At 34.9% G+C, this 26,301-nt stretch overlaps 1 protein-coding gene across 7 annotated transcripts in view; it reads right to left on the minus strand.

The window, feature by feature from the left end:
- Positions 1–26,301, minus strand: part of FAF1 (Fas associated factor 1) — a 489,041-nt gene that overhangs the window by 175,407 nt on the left and 287,333 nt on the right. For all 7 annotated transcript variants that reach the window (XM_027624861.2, XM_027624896.1, XM_027624850.2 and 4 more), the window contains one exon: positions 22,033–22,119. In XM_027624861.2, coding sequence (XP_027480662.1) covers positions 22,033–22,119 — 87 coding nt within the window. The remainder of the gene's footprint in view (positions 1–22,032; positions 22,120–26,301) is intronic.

Raw genomic sequence — 26,301 nt, forward strand, 5'->3', positions numbered from 1 at the left:
ACATATAAGAATATGGATGAATCTCATAAACATAAGGTTGAAAAAAAACGAAAGAAAAAGAGAAAGCAAAGAACGCATAAAGAAGACAAACAAGATATACTATATGATTCCATTTATATATGTTGAAAGCCAGACAAAACTAATTTAGGGTCTTAGTTTTGGATGAAGGGGACCTGAGAGGGCTTTCTGGAATGTTGCAAATGTTCTCTTCCTTAGTCTGGATGCTGATTACATGAAGGTATTTACTTTATGAAAATTCATCAAGCTGTACATTTATGAGGTGTACAATTTTCTGAATGAATGTATTTCAATTAAAAGGTTTTTTTTTTTCCTCTGTTAAGAAATCAAGCAGAGCTACGATGAGGATTGAGAGGTCAACTTGGTTTAGTAACATGGCAGTCAATGGTACCTCAAGAAGCTATTCCAGTGGGGAAATGGGTTGAAGGTGAAAGTGGTGTGAGGTGAGGAAATCAGTCAAACAGAAAAAATGGAGATGGTAAATACAGGTAACTCTTTTTGAATTCTGGCTGCAAAAAGTAGGAGAGAAAGTAGCAGTTAAAGCCAGGGGAGGCTTTGTTTTTATATATTTAAGTATATTTGTTTTTATGGTGTGTATATATGTGTTTCTTTTATGATGAGAGGCTTTTTGTGCTTAAATGTGGATAGAATATCCAGCACAATGACATTAGTTAAAATACTAAAGAAGAGATCATTGATAATGTATAGTTCTGAGAAGACAAATGGGAATGGGGTATAGAGCACAGGTATAGAGATGACCTTATACTCAGCTTAGATTAGAATCAATGTTTTCTGACCTCTAAATCCAGTGCTTCTCCTATACACAGTTACCTGATTTCAAAGTGTGGGATTAGTTAGTGGCAATATTCTAATGTTCAGTATAAAGGAGCTTCCAAGTTTTAATCCTGTCTCTGTCGACTTGGACAAGTTTTTAAATAACTAGCCATGGTATCTTCCTTCCGTGTTTAAAATGGCAATGACATTTAATATCATTTCTGGAGTTTTATGGATCAATTGGTAAACCCTCAGCTATTGGCATTAGAGATGAAAAAGGTCAGAATGATGATACCTTCTCCTTGAATGTTAAAAGCTTGTGAGTAAATAAAGTTGCCAATTGTCTATAGATCAATGAATCTAAAAGAAAGAGAAAGAATTGGTAGACATGGTACACACAGTGGTCATGCTTCCCAGTAAATTACAGAAAGATCTAGTTTCCATTTTCCACCTCACATTCCATAAAAGTAGAATTACTGACACAATGAATGTGGCATGCTCATCTGTGAACTGCTCCACAATGAAAAGAATGCCACGGTGAAGAACACAGATGACAGATAGGCTTTCTTTTTTTTTTTAATTTAATTTTATTATGTGATGTTAGTCACAATTCAGTACATCATTAGTTTTTGATGTAGTGTTCCAAAGAATCATGGAACACAACAGACAGGCTTTCACAGATGTCCTGTCATTCATCTACCTCTGCTATTACAAGAGGCATACAATGTGGTAAGGCCATGAACTCTGTTCTACTTGGGTTCAAATGCCACTGCCACTTATTAATTATGAGGTCATATGAATATGCCTCAATATGCATGTTTGCGTATTGTTTGTGTAAAATGGAACAAACAATAAACTTCACCTCCTACGGTACTTAGAAAGATTGAGTTATATTATTATATACATTGCTAAGACTAGTACCTTGTGTATAGTATTTTTAAAGTACTACCTAATGTTATCATTCCTAGAGAGACAGGTCTAAGATGAGCTTAAGGAAAAGGGATCAATCTTATGGAACAAAACAAATTCTTTAAGGAAAATATCTGAATGTTCCTAATAGGTGAAGTTGGAGAACTATATAGGGAAGGAAAAATAAGAACTTGGGATTGAGGGTTCATAAGGAAATCCCTTTTGGTACAGTGGAAAGAAGCAGCCTTTAGAGTCAAACCTGGGCCAGGATCCCCTTCCTACGAGTTCTTCTCTGTGCATTGTTGGACAAGTTACTAAATGACTCTGAGCCTCAGTTCCTTCATGTGTAAATGAGGAATAATAACATCTACCTTTTAGAACTGATTAATGGGAATATTAGGAATAAAGTATATAAAGCCCCAGCAAGGTGCTTAGAACAAAGTAGGAAAAATGGATATCGTTCCTGTTATTACCATTTTTATTAATAACAAAAAGAATAATAATTACAGAGATGAAGAGATATGGTTACGTTTCATCTAGACTTTTCTTTTCTTTTTTTTTTTTAATTTCCTAGGGGTCAAGTCACAAATGTATTCCACTTTTAGCTGTAACATTTTTTTAAAAATTATTTTTAAGTAATCTCTATGCCCAACATGGAGCTCGAACTCACAATTCTGAGATCAAGAGTTGCATGCTCTACTGCCTAAGCCAGCCAGGTACCCCAGTTTTAACATATTTTGTATTAAAATAACTAAACTTCAATTTTTGAAAGTTATTTTAAATGATCTTGCTGCAAAATCTGATGTCACACTGCAAAAGGCCAATTTTCATTAAATTATTTTTGAGTTTATAATCATCTGAAAATAGCCAAACATTATGATGAAATTTTTACTTCTGAATTCAGGGAACAAGTGATTAGTTAATAAAAAGAAACAATTCCCTGAATATAATAACTATTTTTAAACATGGAATCTTCACATTTTTCAAGACTATTATGCCCTTTTCCCTTACCCTACAGGTCTTATTTTTCTGGTTTGTTTGTTTGTTTTGTTTTTTGTTTTAGTAATAACTATAAGCTGGTATTTATCAGTTCTAAAACACTATGAGGGTGATACGGTCCTAAAGACCTTCTTAGTGGATAACTAAATTTTAAGAGATTCCTAAGTAGATAACCACAGCACAGAAAAGCATATCATATAATAGTACAACTCTTACAGATCTCTCTTCTCTCTTTTTCTTCTTTAATATAGCAAAATAGATGAATGATTAAGCTAACTGTAAAAAAGTAAGAAACGCAATGAACATCATGGAGTAACACACTGTTAATAAAGGTCTACTAAATATCATTTGAAAATGACAGATTTATTTGTCACTAGTCTGAAGGTTACCCTTTTTTGTCTGAATTACAAATATCTGAATTTTATGACAGTTGAGTTTACATCTGCTCTAAATGAGACTGAAAGGTTAGAAACAAGTAACACAAATCAGATCTCCACCTTTTCAATTGCATACCTAATCCAAGATAACCAATTAGATGTTTTAGGCCAAATTTCTCTTCTGAGTCCTCATTCATGTGCTATCCATATGCTTGTTCACCTAGCATGGTTCACCAGAAATTTACAAATCAGGGAATACATCTACTCTTTTTCATCTCTTCAGATTCTCCAGTTACTTCTCTATTCAGCTCATTCTGCTTGCTTCCTGTTTAACTGTGAAATTACATTTAAATTTTAGGGGTAAGATATGTAAGTGCTTAATACCTTCCTTCAGATTTGCATGGTTTAATTCAGGTTAGTATTCCTGTTTCTTCTTGGTGTTTTTTGTTTGTTTGTTTTTGCCTCTTTTCAATAACATCAACTACACAGACAGTTGTTTTTAGCTCTCATGGCTTCTCATACTTACCCATTGTTACTGGAGTTCTCCTTCTTCCAGAATTAAGACTATTAACTCTCCTAGTGTCCAGAGTCTAGGGGGAAAACATGGCTCCTTAGGGCATCTATATTCTTTCCAGGTAAGATTCTATTTTCTCCAGCAATTTCTTTATCTGCTCACACCACCATGCTCTATCATCAATAGTGTTTTCTTCTGAACTTTAATACTTTATGTAAGCTGCTTTTTATAAAACATTCATTTTTAATTATTCTGCTGCTGAGAATACTGAAAAGAAATTAAAATAACTCTGAGAGTGTCCAACTACAGCTCTTTGCCTCTAAAACAGCAAGATGTTGAGGAAATGGTTTCAAAATGAGAAAATGATACACAGAAATGAAAGATAACTTCTAAACTTTGAGATGGAACAGCTGGCATTGTTCACCAGCAATTTAGAAGTCAGATGCATTTACTTATTAAGCAAGTGCCTAATTACATCACCACTAATAACTTAAAATATCCAAATTAATGTTACATATAGTTGGAGAACATGTATTGGTTCTTTGAAGTTTTATTTGTAGCATCAGTCCTGTATTTTCTAACTTGTCATAATTAATTCAGTCCCCTTGCACTTTGAAATCTCCACAATAATAAGAACTTTATCAGGCTGGTGTTGGTATGAAGTGGCACAGCAAACCGAAATCCCACCGGGAGCAGTCCACAGACTTCCCTTCTAAGCAGGAGAAAGCTGTTATCATTTTCTGAATTACAGGAACTATAAAAGGACACTCTACTCAAGCTGCCGCTGAATGTCACCTGAAAAGCAATCACAAAAGGGCTCTGTCTTGGCTTATCTCTGAGCTCTGTCACTACGGCAACCAGCAGGGAATAAGTATCTGTGGGTCTATGAATTTCAGAATCCCATAAAAGCCAGGGCTAAAAAGGCATGTGCAGCCTCTCAGAGATTGACTGCATTAATACATTAGCAAATACTGTGAAACACTGGATAAATGTCAGCAATTATGGAAAAAGCGTCTAATAACGATATTCGTTGCCTGTCAAACCCCCGTGAGGTTTGATATGTAACTGCCACTCAAAGCTGTCTGTAATTTTATCTCTTTTATACATCTGAATCCACAGCATTCAAATTTGTACTTTGAAAGTAATAAACTGTGAAGCAGTTCATTCCGTGTTGATCACAACTGTCAACAAACATACAATAAAAGAACAAAAAGACTTTCATTGGCTGTGGGAACAATCAGTACCAACAATCTCTTGTAGATGTTATCCAAAAAAACCCTTATATATTATACATGTAGAATATTAAACAATGTCATGAAGTGGGCCAGCAATTGATATGACTATTGATTAAGTCACCCTGAACTAAAAAAACTACTTATCATGCATAAATTTTCATTTTAAGCCTTCTCTTTCTGTTGGAAAATTTATAGGAATTTAGCCAATTGAACATAGTTGCAAACAGCCCTTTTCTTTGCACATCAAAAAATTCCATGGAATCTCTGTTAGCTCAGAAACAGGTTACAATGCTATCTTCACACTACCTTTCTCAAACAGAGAATTAAAGGCAACCCGAGTCCAAAAGCACAACTTAACAAGCTGGGAACATTATTCTCCAGATTCATATTTCCACTGCTCAAAAAATGACTTATTAAGAAATCTTATCACATATGTTACAGCTGTTCAAATGCAATAGACAGCATGTTAACTTGCAAACACAAATGGCAGAGATTAAGTAGTGTACATATATATTATAAACAACCTTTCATTTCTCAGTTATAGAATAGGGTCAAGTACAAGGGTTCCAATAAGACCTTTCTCAATAACAGAGGAAAAGAGCTTGGTTTCTTGAAAAAGAGCAGGGGAACGTCTGAAGAAAGCAGTAATATATATTAGAGTACTGGGCTAGGAGTTATTTATTGCAATTTAGAGCCAATCACTTGGCTTTTCAGAATTACATTTAAGATAAATACAAGAAACATTTACTGTTTATTTTGTGCCAGGAGCTATGCTAGGCACCTGAGACACAAAGATGAATAAGATCTGCTTCCTACCCTCAAGGAGTTCCTAGTCTTATAGAGAAAAGTGTATATAAACAAATACATTATTACAACTACTCTAAGAGCTAGTTAGAATAAGTGGTTTGAAATAACACTGAGGATAATTTATAATAATACCAACTGTATTCTACTGTACACTATTTCTATCAAAAATTATTTACTTATAATCTACTACTTGGCTCAAATGAGATCATGTATATGAAATATGCTTTGTAAACTAAATATCATTATATAAGTGTCTCTTAATATGCCTACCTAGCACTGTATTAAGTAACTGTGGGTAGCAAAATAGAGCATTGCTGCACATTCCCTGCCACATTAATCAATCATATGGCTACTATTCAAGAACACATACATACACAAACCAAAGTGCTACAGTGAAAGTCAAAAATTCAATTACACCCAAAGACACATAAATGCTAATCTAATAAATGAAAATAAAGACAAATTTTGTTTCTCTGTTTCTGCCTTTTATTGAATAACTGTTATACTCCAAACCAGTATTAGTGCAGTTCTGGAAAAAAATTTGACTGGATATTTAAAAATTGAAACTATCTTGGGAAACATGGAACACATAAGAAATAGCATGGTACAAGGTAAGGTACATGGCATCAGGGAGGGAGCAGATTTGGAGTTGAATACTGGTTCTGCATTTTGCCTTCTCATTTATCAGTTATGGTTTTAAATCAACATATTCATCGTAATCCACTATTAAAAATAGAACTTAGAGGCACCTGTGTGGCTCAGTTGGTTAAGCGACCAACTCTTGATTTCAGCTCAGGTCATGATCTCAGGGTCATGAGATCAAGCCCTGTGTCAGGCTCCACACTGGGCATGGAGCCTGTTTAATATACTCTCTCCCTCTCCCTTGTAGTATTTCCAATTTTTCCATTATTATTATAGTTGTTATGGTTATATATGATCAGTGTGTTTTACTACTAAAATTGTTTTAGGGGACCATGAACCACACCCATATAAGGCAGTGAACTTAACTGATAAATGTTACGTATGTTCTGATTGCTCCACCAATAAGCTTTTCCCCATCTCTCTCCCTCTCCACAGGCTTCCCTAGTCTCTGAGAGGGAATATTGAAGTTACACCAATTAATAATCCTACAATGGCCCCTGAGTGTTCAAATGAAAGGAAGAGTTGCATGTTTCTCACTTTAAATTAAAAGCTACAAATCATTAAGCTTATTGAGGAAGTCATGTTGAAAGCGAAGATAAAACTGAAAACTAAGTTAGCCAAGTTATGAATGCAAAGGGAAAGTTCTTGAAGGAAACTAAAAGTGCTACTCCAGTGAATATATGAATGATAAGAAAGCGAAACAGCCTTATTGCTGAGATGGAGAAAGTCTGAGTGGTCTGGATGGAAGATCAAACTAGGCACAACATTCCCTTAAGTCAAAATCTAATCCAGAGCAAGATCCTTACTTTCTTCAATTCTGTGAAGGCTAAGAGAGGTGAGGAAGCTGCAGAAGAAAAATCTGAAGCTAGCAGAGGTGAGTTTGTGAGGTTTAAGGACAGAAGCTATTTCCATAATATGAAATTGCAAGGTGAAGGAGCAAGTGCTGATACAGAAGCTGCAGCAGTTATCTGGAAGCTCTAGCTAAGATAATGAAGGTGGCTACACTAACAGATTTTCAACATAGACTAAACAGCCTTACATTGGAAGAAGATGCCATCTAAGTCTTTCATAGCTAGAGAGGAGAAGTCAATGCCTGGCTTTAAAGCTTCAAAGGACAGGCTGACTCCTGCAAGGGGCTAATGCAGCTGGTGATTTTAAGCTGAAGTCCATGCTCCTTTACCTTTCTGAAAATCCTAGGGCCCTTAGGAATTACACTAAATCTACTCTGTCTGTACTCTTTATATCAAACAACAAAGCCTAGATGAGAACACGTCTGTTTATAACACGATTTACTGAATATTTTAAGCCCACTGTTGAAACCTACTGCTCAGAAAAAAAGATTTCTTTCAAAATACTACTGCTCATTGACAATGCTCGTGGCCACCGAAGAGCTCTGATGGAGATATACAACAAGAGTAATGCTGTTTTCATGCCTGCTAACACAGCATCTATTCTGCAGCCCATGAGTCAAGAAGTCCTTTCAACTTTCAAGTTTTATCATATAAGAAATCCATTTTATAAGGCTATAGCTGCCACAGATAGTGATTCATCTAATGGATCTAGGCAAAACAGATCAAACACCTTCTGGAAAGGATTCACCATTCTAGATAACATTAAGAACATTCCTGATCTGTGGGAAGAAGTCAAAATATCAACATGAACAAGAGGTTGGGAAAAGTTGATTCCAACCCTCATGCATGACTTTGAGGGGTTTAAGACTTCAGTGGGGGAAGTAACCACAGATGGGGTGGAAAGAGCAAGAGAGCTAGAATTAGAAATAGAGTCTGAAAATGTGACTGAATGGCTGCATTCTCATGATAAAACCTGAACAGATGAGGAGTTTCTTTTTATGGATGAACAAAGAAAATTGTCTTGAGAAGGAATCAACTCCTGGTGAAGATGCTATGAAGACTGTTAGAATTATAACAAAGGACTTAGAAAACTACATAAACCTAGTTGATAAAGCAACAGCAAGATTTGAGAGGATTGACTCCAATTTTTTTTTTAAAGATTTTATTTTTTGACAGAGAGAGAGACAGCAAGAGAGGGAACACAAGCAGGGGGAGTTGGAGAGGGAGAAGCAGGCTTCCTGCTGAGCAGTGAGCCTGATGCAGGGCTCGATCCCAGGACCCTGGGATCATGACCTGAGCTGAAGGTAGACTCTTACTGACTGAGCCACCCAGGTGCCCTGGACTGACCGCAATTTTGAAAGAAGTTCTACTGTGGGTAAAATGCTATCAAACAGCATCACATGATACAGAGAAATCATCCCTGAAGGGAGGAGTCAATCAGTATAGCAAATTTTATTGTTGTCTTATTTTAAGAAACTGCCACAGCCATCCCAACCTTCTGCAACCACCACCCTAATCAGTCAGCTGTCATCGACATAAAGGTAAGACCCTCTACCAGCAAAAAATGTACAACTTGCTAAAAAAGCTCAGATGATGGTTAGCATTTTTCTAGCAATAGAGTATTTTTAAATTAAGGTATGTACATTGTAACAGACTACAGTATGAGGTAAACATAACTTTCATGTGCACTAGATAACAAAAAAATTCGTAAATTCGTTTGACTCATTTTATTGCGATATTTGCTTTACTGCAGTGGTCTGGAACCAAACCTACGATATCTTCAAGGTATAACTGTATTTCTTTATGCATTAATTTGTAGTTTTCAGTGTACAGATCTTGCATATATTTTGCTAGATTCATCCTTAAATATTTCATGTTTTTGGGTGGAATCATGAATGGTATAATATTTCAAAAACTCCATCTTCAATGTTTTCTTTGATGCTATGTAGTTTTTTTTTTTTTTTTTTGGTATATTAATCTTGTAGGCTTATGCCCTTGTTAATTTCACTTGTCACTTTTAGTAGCTTTTTTGTTAATTATATTGGACATACAAAGAAACAAACTACTAAACAGTGCATAAGAATAAAGATAACTTATGTAAATTATAAATTACATAAATTATAAAATATGCAATTTAATTTTGTTTTGGTCAGATATAATACACTTGATTGCAGTCTTCTAAAATTTATTAAGACTTTATTTATGGTCTAGGCCATGGTCTTTTCTGGTGAATGTACTATGTACACTTGAAAAGACTGTGTACTCTGCTACTGTTAAGTAAAGTATCTATAAATTTCAATTAGGTCAAGTTGTTAAGAGTTGCTCAAATCTTCTATACCCTTATCTGTCATTTTCCTATAATTGCTGAGATAGGAATGTGAAATCTCTAGGTATAATTGTGAACTTGTCTATTCTTTTGGTCCTGTCAGTTTTTATTTTATGTATTTTGAAACTTATTGGTGCATACACATTTAAGAAAGTGTGTATGCCTTCTTATGTTATGTGTATGTATTTGCCTGTTATATCTTCTTGAACTGTCCTTTCAATCATTATGAAATGTCTCTTTTTAGTCCTGGTAATATTTTTTTCTGTACTTTGATATTAATACAGTCATTATAGCTTTCTTATGTTCAGTGTTTGTAAATACTTTCCCATTTCATTTATGTCTAACTTATTACTGTCATTATATTTAAAGTATGTTTCTTATAGGCAGCATACAGCTGAGTCTTGCTTTTAAAAATTCATTTTGACAATCTTTGCCTTTTAATGTACAGACCATTTATATTTATTGTAATTACAATGTGGCTGGATTTAAATCTTTCATCTTGCTATTTGTTTCGTACATATCCCACTTTTTCTTTTCCTGCCTTTTTCTGGATAATTCTTTTTTTAGTATTCCATTTCATCTATCTTAACAGCTTATTGACTATATTTTTTGCCATTTTTTTAGTGGTTGCTCTAAAGTTTACAATATGCATCTTTAGTATAACAGACTATCTTCAATTAATATTATATTACTTCATGTATAAGAAGGAACCCTACTACAGGGTGCCTGGGTGGCTCAGTTGGTTAAGCGACTGCCTTCAGTACAGGTCATGATCCTGGAGTCCCAGGATCGAGTCCCGCATCGGGCTCCCTGCTCAGCAGGGAGTCTGCTTCTCCCTCTGACCCTCCCCCCTCTCATGTTCTCTCTCTCAAATAAATAAATAAAATCTTAAAAAAAAAAAAGGAACTGTACTACAATTCTGTTCTGTCTTTCATGCTATTGTTGTCATGTATTTTATTTCTACATATGTCCAAAAGTCAGTATTAGTTATTTTTTCTTTAAATAGTTATCTTTTAAAGAAATTAAAAACAGAAGGAAAAATGTCTTTTATACTTAACCACATTTTACCATTACTAGCACTCTTCATTCTTCTGTATAGATCAAAGTTTATTCTGGTGTCATTTGCTTTTGCCTAAAGAACTTCTTTTAATATTTCTTATAGTGCAGGTTTGCTGGCACCAAATTCTTTCAGTTTTTGTTTAAAAAAGTATTTTTCCTTCAATTTTGAAAGATTATTTTCACCTTATATAAAATTCTAAGCTGTCATTTCTTTTAACTTTCAGTACTGTAAAAATGTCAAGCTTTTTAGCTTGCATTGTTTCTGATGAGAAATCTAAAGAGTCTGTTATTTGTTCCCCTGTGTAATCTGTTTTTTTTTAAATTCTTTCTGCTTTGAAATTGTTTTTTCTCTTTATCACTTGTTTTCAGCAATTTGACAGTGATACTCCTTAGTGTAGAAATCTTTGTGTTTACCCTTCATGGAGTTCATTGAGATTTTTAGATCTATAGGTTTTATAGTTTTCATCAGCTATGGAAAAACTTTAGAGATTATTTCTTCAAGTATTTTTTGTCTTGACCTCCTTCCCCAATCTTTTCTCTCCCTTGAGGACTCCAATTGCATGTCTGTTAGACTGCTTGATTTTGCCCTAGAGGTCACTGATACTTTGTTCATTTATTCTTGTCTTTTTTTCTCTCTGTGCTTCAATTTAGGTAGTGTCTATTATATATTCAAGTTCACCGGTCTTTTCTTTGGCAGTTTCTAATCTGCTATTAAGCCATCCAGTGAAACTGTCATTTCAAATATTATATTATCTCTAGAATGATATGTTATTCCATTTTATGTATTCTCTTCTCCCCTCAGTAAGTTCATGTTTTTAAATCCTTGAGCATATTCATAGTATTTATAACAGCTGAAGTCGCAATGTACTAATTTCATTATCTAAATCACTTCTAGGTCTATTTCTTTTGACTAATTTCTCTCCTAATTGTGGGTTAGGTTTCCCTGCTGTTCATATGTATAGTAACTTTTGACTGGATGCTGGACTCTGTTTCTTAGAGGCAATTTGTTAATTTGTTAATCAACTTGTTCCTTTTGAAGGTTGTTTTTAAGCATGTAAAACAGCAGTCCTAAAATAGTCTTCACCCTAGGGCTTGTTTATTCACTCCATTATGTGTGACTCTTCTGGAGGGTATTTCTTGAATGCCTCATGTAGTCACTGAGGTGTCCCTACTATGCTGGTGGGAACTCAGATTATTTCCAGTTCTGTGTGAGCTCAGAATTATTTGCCTTACAGCTCTCAGTTAATTGTTCTTTTTCCTGGCAGTCATTGGTTGTCCAGACTCCTGGAATTTCACCTGATGCATGCACAGATTGTTATTCAGCTAAACGCCATGTGGGACACTATGTAGATTTCTAGGTTTTTCCTCTGCTAGTACTCTACCTTGCAAAAAGTCTAGCTGCCTTGACTTCCCTAAACACTCTGTCTCTTCAAACTCAATAAAATGGCAGGTTCTGCTTTGGTTTCCTCTCCCTACTCTGTGATCCAGAAATTGCCTCCAGGAAGAATGTAAGACCACTATAGGGCTCATTTGTTTCCTTCTTCAGAGTCCTGCACTACCTGTTGTCTAATATCTGAAAATAGTTATATATCACATACTTTATCCAGTCTTCTAGTTGTTTATAGAAGGAAGAACATTTTCATAGCAGTTACCAGAGGCAGTGGTCTACAGGTTTGGGATTTTAATAAACTGAAATCAAGATTCACAGCATCTGATTATAGTGCTTGTAAATTTCTTGTTGGGGGATGTCTCGCTTCCATGTGTTTGCCTTCATATTTACTGAGTAAATACGTCCCTTGAATGTTTCATCCACCCTCCCAAATTTCTCACTCTCTCTGTTCAGGGTATAGTCTGTTTCACAACTTTTCACTCCTTTTAAAAATCCAACTTTCTTCTGCTTTCAAAGCTGTTCTTTCTGGCTGTTTAGTCTTTGCCTGTGTTATTTGTAAAAGACTCTATATGTTGACAAGGATGTATGTTCTGAAGCTACGGAGTCTCACTACCATCAGAAGCAACATTATCTATAACCTTGCCAAATAAAGAAAGAGCCAGTGAAGACATTCGAAGATTGCCTAAATTTGTCTGACCTAGGATGGGCTGACAGAGTAATTTAAATAGCATAAAACGGCCCTGAAGCTACCCAAAGAATGTTTTTGATTCTGCATGTGTATGTGATATAAAGAAGGTGCTTACTCAAGGGAAAAGGAGGTAATGCCTACTAAATGCCAGACATTACATGAGGGGTTGGCAAACTTTTTCTGTAAAGGTCCAGACAGTAGATATTTTAGGCTTTGTGGGCATGTGATTTTGTTGTAACCACACACCCCTGCCATCAGTTATAGTGTAAAAGAAGCTGTATACAATACATATACAAATGGGTGTGACTGTGTTCCAGTAAAACATTATTTACAAAAATAGATGTTGAGTGGGATTTGGGCTGAAGTTGTAATTGCCAAACCCTGCATATTATGTGCTTTACCTATTAGATAAAACCATATAAAATTGTTAATATTCAATTATCTCATTCTTAAAAAGTGGCAATTTCATGTTTCAACCTGTTATGTTAATCCATTTAATCTTCACAATAGACTTCCAAGGGTGTCAATAGCATCCTCATTTTGCAGATGACGAAACCGAAATTCATACTGTAAGTAACCTACCCCAATAAGAGCAATACTGCAATTCGATGAACTTGGACCGCCCTGCTCTGACACACACACATGCACACATTGGTACAAAACAGCTTGGTGTCGCCCTGCTCCCCAAAGCCAACTATGTTATTCTACTTGCCACTAAAGAAACATTGAATTTTGATAATTTTTTATTAGAAAGAAAATAAACCCGATTCTAAGTTTACTGAGTTCCTATAAAAATACAAATTCATTGTTTAGTTGTTTATTGTCATAGATGTCAACTTAATGGAGCTCTGAACAATTCTAATGAGTTAATGTACTCTACGTTTGATTCTTATAGAGCATACAAAGATGAGGAAGACCGTTCTTACTCTCAATTTTTAGAATTTACAAAAGAGAGGAACATTAGAATACAAATTGAAATACAATCAAATATCCCTTTCTCTGGGAAGTCATTTTTTTCACTACCCCCATCTGTCAGCAAAATTGGTTGCTCCCTCTTCAATGATCCCTATGCATTTACATAAACTTCAACTGTCACTGCTTATACATCTGTCTCACACTATATTTTGCAATCCCTGAGGAATGGACCTGAAGAACAGGACCTTATTCTTGCAACTTTCAGGGCCTGCATGTTTACTGCCCTATAAGGGTTGTTCAACAAATGTCAAGTGAATGAACAGACAGACAGATGAAAAACAGTAACAGCCAAAGGTTAACTATGTTAGACATTACCTTGTATTGACTACTTTAATCTTCAAAATAAACTTAGGAGTAACTGCATTTATAACTACTGACTCTTTCAGTCTTCACAATACCTCTAGGCATAATTATCTGTGTTCTACACTTATAGACACCCAGCGAGGTTAATTGTTTGTGGTTATTCAGATGGTAAGTAATAGAGCCAGGTGAGAGGAATAAAGGATGGAAAGAACCAAATAAGGGAAAATTAAAATAATTTAAGTAGAAGAACAGAGGGGCACCTGGGTGGCTCAGTTAGTTAAGCGTCCGACTCTTGCTTTCTGCTCAGGTCATGATCTCATGGGTTGTCAGGCTCTGTACTTGGCAGGGAGTTTGCTTGGAGGTTCTCTCCCTTTGTCCCTCTCTCACATGCATGCATGCTCTCTCTCTCAAATAAATAAATCTTTTTTAAAAACAGAACAGAAATATAACTTATTTCTAAGAGGGTTGGAGAAGGTGGCATGGGAAGAGGCACACAGGCAAAGTTTCTTAAAGAAAAGTCTTGGAGGTTGAAGTCCGGAATTGTGATGCCGCCAGATTTGCTTTTCTTTTCAACATTCCTCTGGCTATTCGGGGTCCTTTCTATTACAAAGCTGTAATCATCAAGACACTATGGTACTGGCACAAAAACAGACACATAGATCAGTGGAACAGAATAGAGGGCCCAGAAATGGACCCTCAACTCTATGGTCAACTAATCTTCAACAAAGCAGGAAAGAATGTCCAATGGAAAAAAAGACAGTCTCTTCAACAAATGGTGTTGGGAGAATTGGACAGACACATGCAGAAGAATGAAACTGGATCATTTCCTTATTGCACACACAAAAATAGACTCAAAATAGTTGAAAGACCTAAACGTGAGACAGGAAGAGTCCATCAAAATCCTAATGGACAACACAGGCAGCAACCTCTTCGACCTCAGCCGTAGCAACTTCTTCCTAGAAACATCACCAAAGGCAAGGGAAGTAAGGGCAAAATGAACCACTGGGACTTCATCAAGATAAAGAGCTTTTGCACAGCAGAAGAAACAGTCCACAAAACCAAAGACAACCAACAGTATCCAAAATCTATAAAGAACTGATCAAACTCAAAACCCAAAGAACCAATAATCCAATCAAGAAATGGGCAGAAGACATGAACAGACATTTTTCCAAAGAAGACAACCAAATGGCCAACAGATACATGAAAAAGTGCTCAACATCGCTCGGCATCAGGGAAATCCAAATCAAAACCTCAATGAGATATCACCTCACACCAGTCAGAATGGCTAAAATTAACAAGTCAGGAAACGACAGATGTTGGCGGGGATGTGGAGAAAGGGAAACCCTCCTACACTGTTGGTGGGAATGCAAGCTGGTGCAAGCACTCTGGAAAACAGTATGGAGGTTCCTCAAAAAGTTGAAAATAGAGCTACCGTACAACCCAGCAATTGCACTACTGGATATTTACCCCAAAGATACAAATGTAGGGATATGAAGGGGTACGTGCACCCTGATGTTTATAGCAACAATGTCCACAATAGCCAAACTATGGAAAGAGCCAAGATGTCCATCAAAAGATAAATGGATAAAGAAGATGTGGTGTATACACACACACACACACACACACACACACACACACACACACACACACACACACACACACACAATGGAATATTATACAGCCATCAAAAGGAATGAAATCTTGCCATCGGCAACAATGTGGATGGAACTAGAGGGTATTATGCTAAGCAAAATGAGTCAATCAGAGAAAGACATGTATCATATGATCTCACTGATATGAGGAATTTTTAATCTCAGGAAACAAACTGAGGGTTGCTGGAGTGGTGGCGGGTGGGAGGGATGGGGTGGCTGGGTGATAGGCATTGGGGAGGGTATGTGATATGGTGAGAGCTGTGAATGGTGTAAGACTGTTGAATCACAGACTTGTACCTCTGAAACAAATAATACATTATATGTTAAAGAAGAAGATAGTAGGAAGGGAAAAATGAAGGGGTGAAACTGGAGGGGCAGATGAACCATGAGAAACTATGGACTCTGAGAAACAAACTGAGGGTTCTAGAGGGGAGGCGGGTGGGGGGATGGGTTAGCCTGGTGATGGGTATTAAGGAGGGCATGTATTGAACGGAGCACCGGGCGTTACACACAAACAATGAATCATGGAACACTACATCAAAACTAATGATGTAATGTACAGTGATTAATTAACATAACATAATAAAAGAAAAAAAAGAAAAGTCTTGGAGGAAGGAAATTATTGCTCTAGGTATTCTAGGCAGAAGGAACAGTATGATTAACTGACAGAGTAGGACAGAGTATCATGTATATTTCAAGAACAGCAAAATGAGTATTTAGCTAAAGCTGAGATATTTATGTTATCATATTCAATCATTGAGAAATATTTACTGAGCATTTATTCTGGGCCTATATGGGAAAATAAACCTAGAAGAGAAATTTCAGACCAAAGAATGAAGGGTTTTGAGTGCCAGCAATAAAAATCTGTACATAAATCAGCAAGTATTGGGTTGCCATTGAAGATAAGTAAGCAAGGCTAAATGTGATTCATTATGCACTTCAGAAATGTTAACCTTGCAACAATGGATGGAATGACCATAGTGGAAGCTTATGAGTTTACTTAGTAGGTAACTACAGTGTAGTAAGTATGTGGTAATTGTGAGAGTCTATTCAGACAGCAGCTCCTGTAAAGTGGAGGGCAGGCATCCAGTGGCGAGGGAATGTCCATAATTTGACACTGCCAAACCTAATGCATCAGGGAGAAGTTACAGAAGAAAATGTTTTGTTCCCACCAGAAGGATCAAAGTAGATAACATACCTACATTCACAAATTCTTTTTATTTAAAACTACAAAAAGGGAGGAGGGGTGTGTGTGTGTGGTTTCTGTTTTGTTTTTATTTTATAGAAAAACCATTGTGTAATGATTCTGCTTATACATGATCTCCTTTTCAACATAAAAATATTTAATAAGCAGTTTTCTGATTCCTAACACATGCCTAAAGAACTGATTCTAAAATTCCTAATTTCTCAAGAGGCACCTGGGTGGCTCAGTTGGTTAAGGGTTTGGCCCTTGATTTTAGCTCAGGTCATGATCTCAAGGTCCTAGGATTGAGCCCTGCATTGGGCTCCATGCTCAGTGGGGAGTCTGCTTAAAGATTCTCTCTCCCTCTCCCTCTGCCCCTCTCCCTGCTCACTTGCTCTCTCTCTCTCTCTCAAATAAATAAATCTTTAAAAAATAAAATAAAATTCCTATTTTCTTAAATTCTGAGTTAACATTCCTTTAGCCAATGATGGAACCATAGAAGCCCATTAGTAAACTCAAAAGAAAAAATAAGGTACACCATAAAAAAGGATTAAACCTGAAGGATTAAATTGTGTTTGCAGCCACTGCTACACCACCTCTAGCTCACCCAGCTCTAGCTGAAGGAGAAGGGGGGTAAGTAAGGAGGTGTAGACTGCAAATCTACTGGTGATAAAGCACTGAGGAAGCGACTGGATACAAAAGCCGCTAGCAAGAGTGCACCCTCTACTTGAAGGGTGAAGAAATCTAATCATCACAGGCCTGGTATTGTGGCACTCTGTGAAATTAGATGTTATCAGAAGACCGCTGAACTTCTGATTCGTAAACTTCCTTTCCAGCAGCTGGTGCAAGAAATTACTCAGGACTTCAAAACAGATTTGTGCTTCCAGAGTGCAGCTACTGGTGCTTTGCAGGAGGCAAGTGAGGCCTATCTGGTAGGGCTTTTTGAAGACACCAACATGTGTGCTATCCAAGCCAAATGTATAACAATTATGCCAAGACATCCAGCTAGCACACTGCACACGAGGAGAATGTGCCTAAGAACACACTATGATGGAAAACATTTCATTCTTTCAAAAAAAATTTTTTTCTCTTCTTCCTGTTATTGGTAGTTCTGAATGTTAGATATGTCTTTTTCCATGGGGTCAACAGATATCTAAGTATATGATTGAAAGTGGAAAAATAGAGGACACAAATCAGGTATTGGCAGTTTTTCCATTTTCATTTGTGCGTGAATTTTTAATATAAATGCAGAGACGTAAAGCATTAATACAAGTCAAAATATTTCAGTGAACAAGTTTCGGCAGTTCAACTTTATAACAATTATAAATAAAACTACTAAATTTTTCTGCACAATGCCAGCATTTGGATTTTTTAAAAACAAGTAAATTTCTTATCGATGGCAACTAAATGATGTTTATAACATTTTTATCATACAGTGGATTCCATCCATTAACTATACTTTTCTGAGTTGTCCTACATGCAAGTACATGTTTTTACTATTGTCTCTCTTCTGTGCTGTTCCTGTAAGTTTGCTACTAAAATACATTAAACTATAAAAAAAAATTTAATAAAAAAAGGAAGGATTTTTTCTTCCTTTATATAAGCATTATTAAAACTTGGAATTTTAAAAACTACATATATTCAAATTGTCTGCATTACAATAAATAAAGTGTCTAGACATAATTCAGAGTGTTAAAATTATTTCTACTCTCTGGAAACCAAGAGCGTCCTTGTTAAAGTGTAAAATGAGATTTCGCCTACTTGCAACTCCTTGTTCTCACAGCTGAACTGTCACAGCATGAAAACATTCCCCTACTGGTGCAGCTTTAGATACCTACTTCCCTGGTGAAAGAGCGCAAAAGGAACTGAAAGAGTTATTGACGATTCATACAGTATCCCATACCCCATTAGAGTACAACTACAAGCAAAGAGAATATTTTAACTCTGAAGGGAAATGGGACAACAATGTTTTAAATGATTGTTGACTTCACTGAGTAGCATGAAAATGTCAAAAGAGTGTCAGGTTGGTAAGAGACTCAAGATTATACAAGAATCTAATTATAAGAAGTCTATTTCTTTGTCCCGTTTGCTAAGTCAAAGGTTAATGAGAAGTACGCTAAAGAAAACACCTCCTGTGTTATTGCAAAAAATTTCTCATGCAACATAAAAATGTAAATGAAAAAAGTATTTTAATCTAGTTCTCTCCATTAACATTTTTAAAAAATAGCTTTTGAGGTATAATTTACATGCCATAAAACTTACTCATTGTAAGTGCTCAATGCAATGATTTTTAGTAAATTTACAGAGTTGTGCAATCTCACCACGATCTAATTTTAGAATACTTGCATCGTCTCAAATCCATTAACTTCTTGATCTAAGATGTTTCCATAAATTCACGGAAGCCACTGGTAAGTTACTATATATTTAAAGCCACACAAATATCTGCAATTGAGCAGGAAAAGTGCAAACTAACCTCACTTTTAATGACTTTTATAATCAATCCTCTACTCTGGCACTGGAAAGAAAACGTTCAGGTGCTTTCTCTGAAAGTTAAACCATTCTAAGTATTAAGTTATGGCACACTGTCTTGGAAAGAAATTAATTATATTTTTGTTGGTAACACATTTCAGGCTGTTTACACAGCTGACATTTCTCAGCTGTACCCAATTCATGCCCTAAGCTGTGAGGACTATCTTGTTTTGTAGCAGATGCCTCCACTTAGTGATTTAAACAAGTAAAAAAAAACACCATCGCCTGCAACAATATAGATTACAAGTGCCAGCTTTATGAGTTTTTATAATCCTCATGAAAGAAAGGTTTCATGACATTTCTTTGGCTAGGATCTCCTTAGAAGACTACAGTTATAAGCCATTTTTGCCAAAACCTAAGTACTGGAGCTAGTGGATCTGCTATGGCACCAGTTAAAAGCAGCCGGGCCTTAAACATCTTTGTTGTATCAAATCATGCAGCTCAAGGCAACATCCTGCCAATGTGGCAACATTTGCTCTAGGGAGGTGTGGGCAGGCATCATTTCACAGGTTCTGGGACAAGGTGCAAATATGAATAATGAGGCAAAAAGAATCAAGTCTCTTAATGGAGATTCCCTCTTGTGTTAGCTGTGACTTAGATACAACACCAGGTAGTATTACAGTCATTCTTGAATATGGTGAGTTTAAGCTGCTTTCCATATTCTCCTATAGGGAACGAAATTGCATTAGAACTCTGGTAAAAAATTAAATGTTATAACAATCATTAAAACATGGGCCTCATAAAAGACTGTGTCAAACTCAGTTTAATTTTTTAAAACCTAAAATGTATAGGGCGTGATCCTACAGAAGAATTTATCACTGAATTCTTCACTAAATTTGCCTATCACTCTTGGAACTTGAATCTGCAAAGCCTATTTCAGTCTGGTGTCTTCAAGTATGGGGTCTCAGAGCAGTTGGCTTTTCAAACCCCGTGAAGTTCCACATTTCTGGACGATACCACCTTATGTTCTTAAAATTATTTTTGCTTTAATCTTTGTATTATAGAAAATTTCAAATATATACAAAATTTGAGGAAACAGTGTAATAAACTGAATATACGTATCATCCAGCTTCAACAATGATCAATATGTGGCTCACTTGGATTTACCTATATCTCTACTCACACTCCCAACCCCACAAGTTATTTTGAAGCAAATCTCAAATACCATTTCATTTATATAACCTAGTCAATTCTTGCATGTGATACTTTTCTGAGTTAATATTATATGTTAATATTAATTGTAATAGTGACTCATTTATTGAGCGTCTACTGTGAGCCAGGTACAATACACATATTATCACTAATCCTCCTCATAACAATACTGCAAATTAGTGAGGTAACTGAAGCTCAGAGAATTTAAGTGACATGGTCAGATCTTAATTATTTTCTTCTATTAATGTTATTATTTCCTGTAACAGATTATTAAGACAATGCTAAGAACATTTCTGTTTTCTCCATGTCTCTCCAGGTAAACAGAAAGCTATCATTTATGAACATTACTCTTATCTTTGTAAAAATAAATGTAGCACATTTTCTGTCAAATGTGTCAAATTTTCTCCAATAGGGAAAAAAAAAATCCAAAGTAAAAACAACCACCACATCCCTATTCGTTATCCATGGACAACCAGTCAATAAATCTAATGATTTACTCTATCAACATTAAGATCAGTTGCTTAGAAATAAATATGACTATATGTAAACAAGTTTTCCCACTTAAAAAAAAAGTTCCTCTATTTTCTGATTATTTTTAAAGTTCTAAAACCTACAAAGCATTTTCCAAAAGCACGGTGTTTAAATTGTGAAATAATTTAGACTCAGATAGCATCTACATAAATTGTTTAAAAATGTTTCTATCTTCCACAAAATGTATGATGGTGGTGTGGAGAGAGAAGGAATAATTATTATCCATATAGAAACACAGTATTTACCAGAAAATAAAAAAAGGTAATTTGCTTCCTAGCTATAATCATTTGGGTATTTATTATTAAAAGATGTTTACAAAGTCTCAATTTCTTTTTAGCCCTATTCATTACAAACATTGGACTTAACTTCAAAATTCTTGAAACATTCTCATTTTTTACCTTTTCTTCTTTTTCTTTTTTTTTTTTTAACGGTATCTGGTTAGAACAAGATTATGGGTAAAAGTGGCCAAAATGTAATTTCAGCTGGCCCCCTTAGATGATAAAATTTACTTTCTGAGAAAAGAATAATCACTGCAAACAGGACAGAGACAGGCAAGTTTTCAAAATTTACAATAGGATAATCATTGTAAATAGGTATAATAACAGGTAAAAATGACAGACTAAATCTTTTCCTCTAGCTTTTTATGGCGGTGAAAATTATGGGTATTTTAAGAATAAAGGGCCATTAATATTACTGTAAAAATTAACATTTTAAAAAAGTATCAACCTACTATGGGAAATGTACTTTTAAAATTAAATATAATGATTAGGTTGATTTTGAGACAACTGTAATTTAGGAAAAAAAATTGTGCTTGGGATATTTCATTAGGAACATTTAAATATATTCTTTTCATTAAGGAAAAAATTAAATCAAGCAGCATCAAATTCCTATTGATATTATAACATTACCAAAAGAATGTTGATATACTTGGTTTATGATATCTGTTCTGCAAATGAACTCAAATTATCACAACTCCTTATTTTCACATTATTTGATTTATAAGGTTCTTTCAATGGAACATTCAAAGCATTTGATTCTGCTTATTATCACAACCAATTAGATTGAAAGTGGCAAGAGAGAGAAGAGAATAAAAAACTGGTAACTCAACTGTCACTTACCGAGTCATCTGTGGCAGAAGTTGGCCAGCCCTCCCATAATTGATGGCGAACAGGGATACTAGTAAGGTCATACACATTTCTCTTTACCTATACAAAGAAAAAGACAGCACAATTAAAATAAGGTTTCCACATGACTTATGATCATTGCCACTTATGTGATATTCACTGTATTTCCTTTTCTGGATTTGAAACAAAAATTTGAAACTAGGAAAACAAAAGTCAGAAAAATTTTGTAAAAAATTCTAAATCAAATTTAAAAGCAAATTCTCAATGAAGGCTAGGGGAAATAAAGGTTCAATAAACATCTCCCTCTGCCGATTGTTTTTATATTCCTGGATGACTTCAAGTTTCTTTTCAGTCAGGAAACTTTAGGTACACAGTTCATCTATGATGGACTATAATTATAAATGTTATTAATGTATTAAATCTTTAAATGACTCATGATGTGCAATGAACAAAAGATATACTTCCAAGTTTCTATGTAGTTTTTGATGGTTGTGTTTTATTTTTTGGACAGGGCAGGAGGAAAAACCTGAAGGTATCTTTATTGTTTGGTGGAAGTTTCAAAGATATAAAAACTTAATAAAGCAGCACAGATTATTTCTTTGATATCACCCCAAATTAAAAACTATTTCAACAGAATATTTATTAACTGAAAGTCATCTATTAACATATTATTTAGGCTCCTCCTGAAAATAGGGTAATGATACTTTTAAATACTGTTAAAGATGAAAACCTACTTTTCTCAACATGCAACATTGTACCTTTCATTTTAAAAGGACAGGAGGTAAGTAATTTCTCCAAATAAAGTGTTGGAAGGTTAAACTCTATGTTACCCAGTAATTAAGAGGTATGGTATCTGTCTTCAGCTTTACTTCTAAATAGGACACAGAAATTCTATTTCATTCTGAATGTACAAATTTAAAAAAAATAACAAATCCTAAGAATGGAGAGATCACCCATCTTAATTAACTCTTCAAGTTAGTTACAGGAATACCTGACTGTAACAAGTAAAGCTAGTATTGAAATGTTGCACATAATCTGTTCTATGACACTTCGATATGGAAAACAAGCAGTATTCATTCATGTTTTAAAAATGCAGAAGCCTAAAGTATCACGTTATCCAATTACAGCATCTTGTATCACATTACTGTTTGTTATATATAAACACATCTAAGTTATCCTTCCAGTGAAATAGAGATATATATTCACTGGGGAAAAGAAAAACAAAACAAAACTCAGAACTCAATATATTTTTATCTCTAATGTACACCTGTGAAAAAAGACTAAGTAAGTGAGAACTGAGGAGCTTGGGGGCATGGCTTGATCCCCACTCAATTCAAACAAACAGCTTTTCTTCAGAGATTCTTAGCAATGGCTAGTCTACCATGCAGTATTTTGTTTATGGCCAGCTGCATTAAGTTTGGAAATTTTCATCAGTTATTATCAACCCAACAATTTAACCAAATGCAACTGGGCAAACTTCTGACCACTTCCACTAGCCTATTTTGTCATGCTTAAACATTAGTGCTCTTAAGGAACAGGGTGTTTCATAAACCCAAAGCATTATATTAATAAAAGAAAGGGAAAGGACAGAAAAGGCATTATGAGGAGACTTTAGGCCTCAACACAAAAAATTCCTTTCTTAAAGTTATTTTTGAATTATGTTGTCTAGATACACCAGTTTCCTCAGCTATTTTTTGTGGGGGGCGGAGAAAGACAAGACAAATATTTACATCTGTTGGAAAGGTAGCAAGCCTACCCCAGCATTGAAGAATATATAAACAAATAACTCTGGAGTGGGATTCTTTAAATTCCACCTTAATTCCAAAACACAACAATATGGTATTATGAAATAAACAGTATTTTTCTTCTTCCATTAACTCATCTGTAACTGCACTGAATTGAATAACATTCCTTTGCTATTCTAAGCCTGAAAAGCATGTTCTGGCTATAGTGTTATGTTGGTATAAAGCACAACGCCAGACTGATGTGCTGAACAAAAGTGATCAAAGTTAGAGTAATGTTAGCCATTGCACAAGTATTTGGCTTCATTGTTCTTCCCAGAATGACATCTGTTAAGCAACTTGTCATAGAATAAACTGGTTAATGCGGACAGAACTTGGCTGAGACAGTACAACGTAAAGCATATTAGGGAAAGCATATTAGGCTAATGTTTGATTGTTCCAATGAAAAACTAAATTGACAGAGTTTCTGAGATTAAGCGAAAAGAATCATGTGTTAAACCACAATCACTAAACAACAATTTAAGTGAAAACAAACTAGTCTTTCAAAAATAATTTCCTATTTTATCAATGTTGTAACCATAGGCAGATTTTACCATTATATGAAAGAAAGATAAGCGATAACGATAGCAAAAGCACAAAATGAGTGATGGTTTTATTAATGGAGATACTCAAATTCCATTTTCTTCATTGACAGTTTTATGTAATTAAAAATTTACGTCACAATCTTGCAGAGAAGGAAAAAAATCCCAAATGTACACAAAAGTAAAAATGATTCTTTTAAAAAATTAGTATTCTAGGAAACCTGAGTAACAAAATACAGCTGTGTATAAAATGATGCAGATGAATTTAAGATCACCATGAAATATATGAAGAACACAGAGTTCTCTTAGGGAAGAAGGATGGAGAAACAGAGGAAGGAGAGTGAGAGGCTGGGGGGAGAAAGGTAGGACTAAAGGGAAGAGGGAAAGGGGACAGGGAGGAAGAGAGAAACTGAGAGACTGATTGATTTGAGAGATTTGACAGCACTTGAGAGAGGCAGAAAGAACACACACACAGGCTGGGATGTTGTAGCTGGCATGCCCAGCTGCCATTATTGTGCTACTTCTGATGGAGTTTCATCTTTAGAGATTTGTGTTAAATTCCATTTAAGGACAAGTGGCACTTCACAGGGTAACATTTCCTAAGGGCCTTTTTGTCTTACACATTTTCTTTGATCAGCATTGGCTCAGTAACATGCTGAACCTTCATAATCTTTTCAATTCTGGTTATGCATTAAGCTCTAAATCTATGAGATTTCAGGCTGCTAAACTATGCAAATGTTTCAATTAGTTCTGAAGAAATTTAATAAATGCTTTGATTACCAGCTGAACATTAAAGTTATGTTGCAAAGTATACTGTATATGGATCAAGTATTCTACATTGACAACAGACTTTTCAGAGTTTGTTTTCTGTATTTTCTAAAAGGATAGTTTCATTTCTTCCCATTGCCTCAGATAAGATAATTGATTGTGACTAAGAAAAAATTAGATTAACTTGAAATAGTACAGAATTAACACAGTACTGATTTGCTTTTCATAATAAACATTTATTATACTATAATTAATATATAAAGCTAAGCAATGCTCTTAACTTCAAACTTCATATTTCCTCATGTGCATTTTCAGTGATAAATACAGCACTGGGGAAAAGATCATTTTTATTATGACCTGCTCAATATAAAATTATATTAAGATCTTCATCTCCCACAAAGTTTTCTTTTGAGTTCCATAAGTTTTCAAATTATTTTATTTTTTAGTTAAATTTTATCAGAATTTCTTAGAAAAAAAATTCTTATGAAGTTACTCTGCTAAAGGCTAAATTTTGAGGCTCAGATTAGCCTCGAATGAGTTGTTTGTAGCTATTCAAACTGAAATATAAAAAACTTGGTTAAAACTTGTCAGCCTTAATAAAATCATTCCTTGTGTGCTAAATGTTGATCAAACTACTGAGGAACATTTCAGGGAATTTTAAATGTCATTTCAGTATTATCCAAGAGAAAGCAGATTCTGATAGTAGAAAAGGCACAAGTTTTGAGGTATTATGGCATAATGAGAGGAGAGAACTAGATTTCTAGTCCTAATTTTGCCCAGCTATTATTGTGGGCAAGTTGCTGAAATCTCTCTGAGACTTAGTTTACTCAATATTAGAAGAGAATAAAACAAGATCACTTTTGATTTTCAAAATTCTAAAACTTTATGACAATATTGGAGTTAATCCTAGGAACAGGAAAAGAAGAGCATTCTATATGTAAGACAAGGAAGTAATGTGGGAAAGTTTAAAATGAACATGGAAGAAAAATAGTACGAGTTAATACAATCATCCAAAAGGAAAACTGCAAATAATTTCATGTAAGAATAATAGATTTATAATAAGCATTTAGGTGAATTTTTGTCTTAGATGAGAAAAGTCTTAGCTTTTGTTTTTTATTAAACTAAAAAGTCTACACTTTTTAAAAGGCTAAATAACAGTTTCCTCTTATGAA

The sequence above is a fragment of the Zalophus californianus genome, chromosome 4 (assembly GCF_009762305.2).
Source record: "Zalophus californianus isolate mZalCal1 chromosome 4, mZalCal1.pri.v2, whole genome shotgun sequence".
NCBI classification, from domain to species: domain Eukaryota; kingdom Metazoa; phylum Chordata; class Mammalia; order Carnivora; family Otariidae; genus Zalophus; species Zalophus californianus.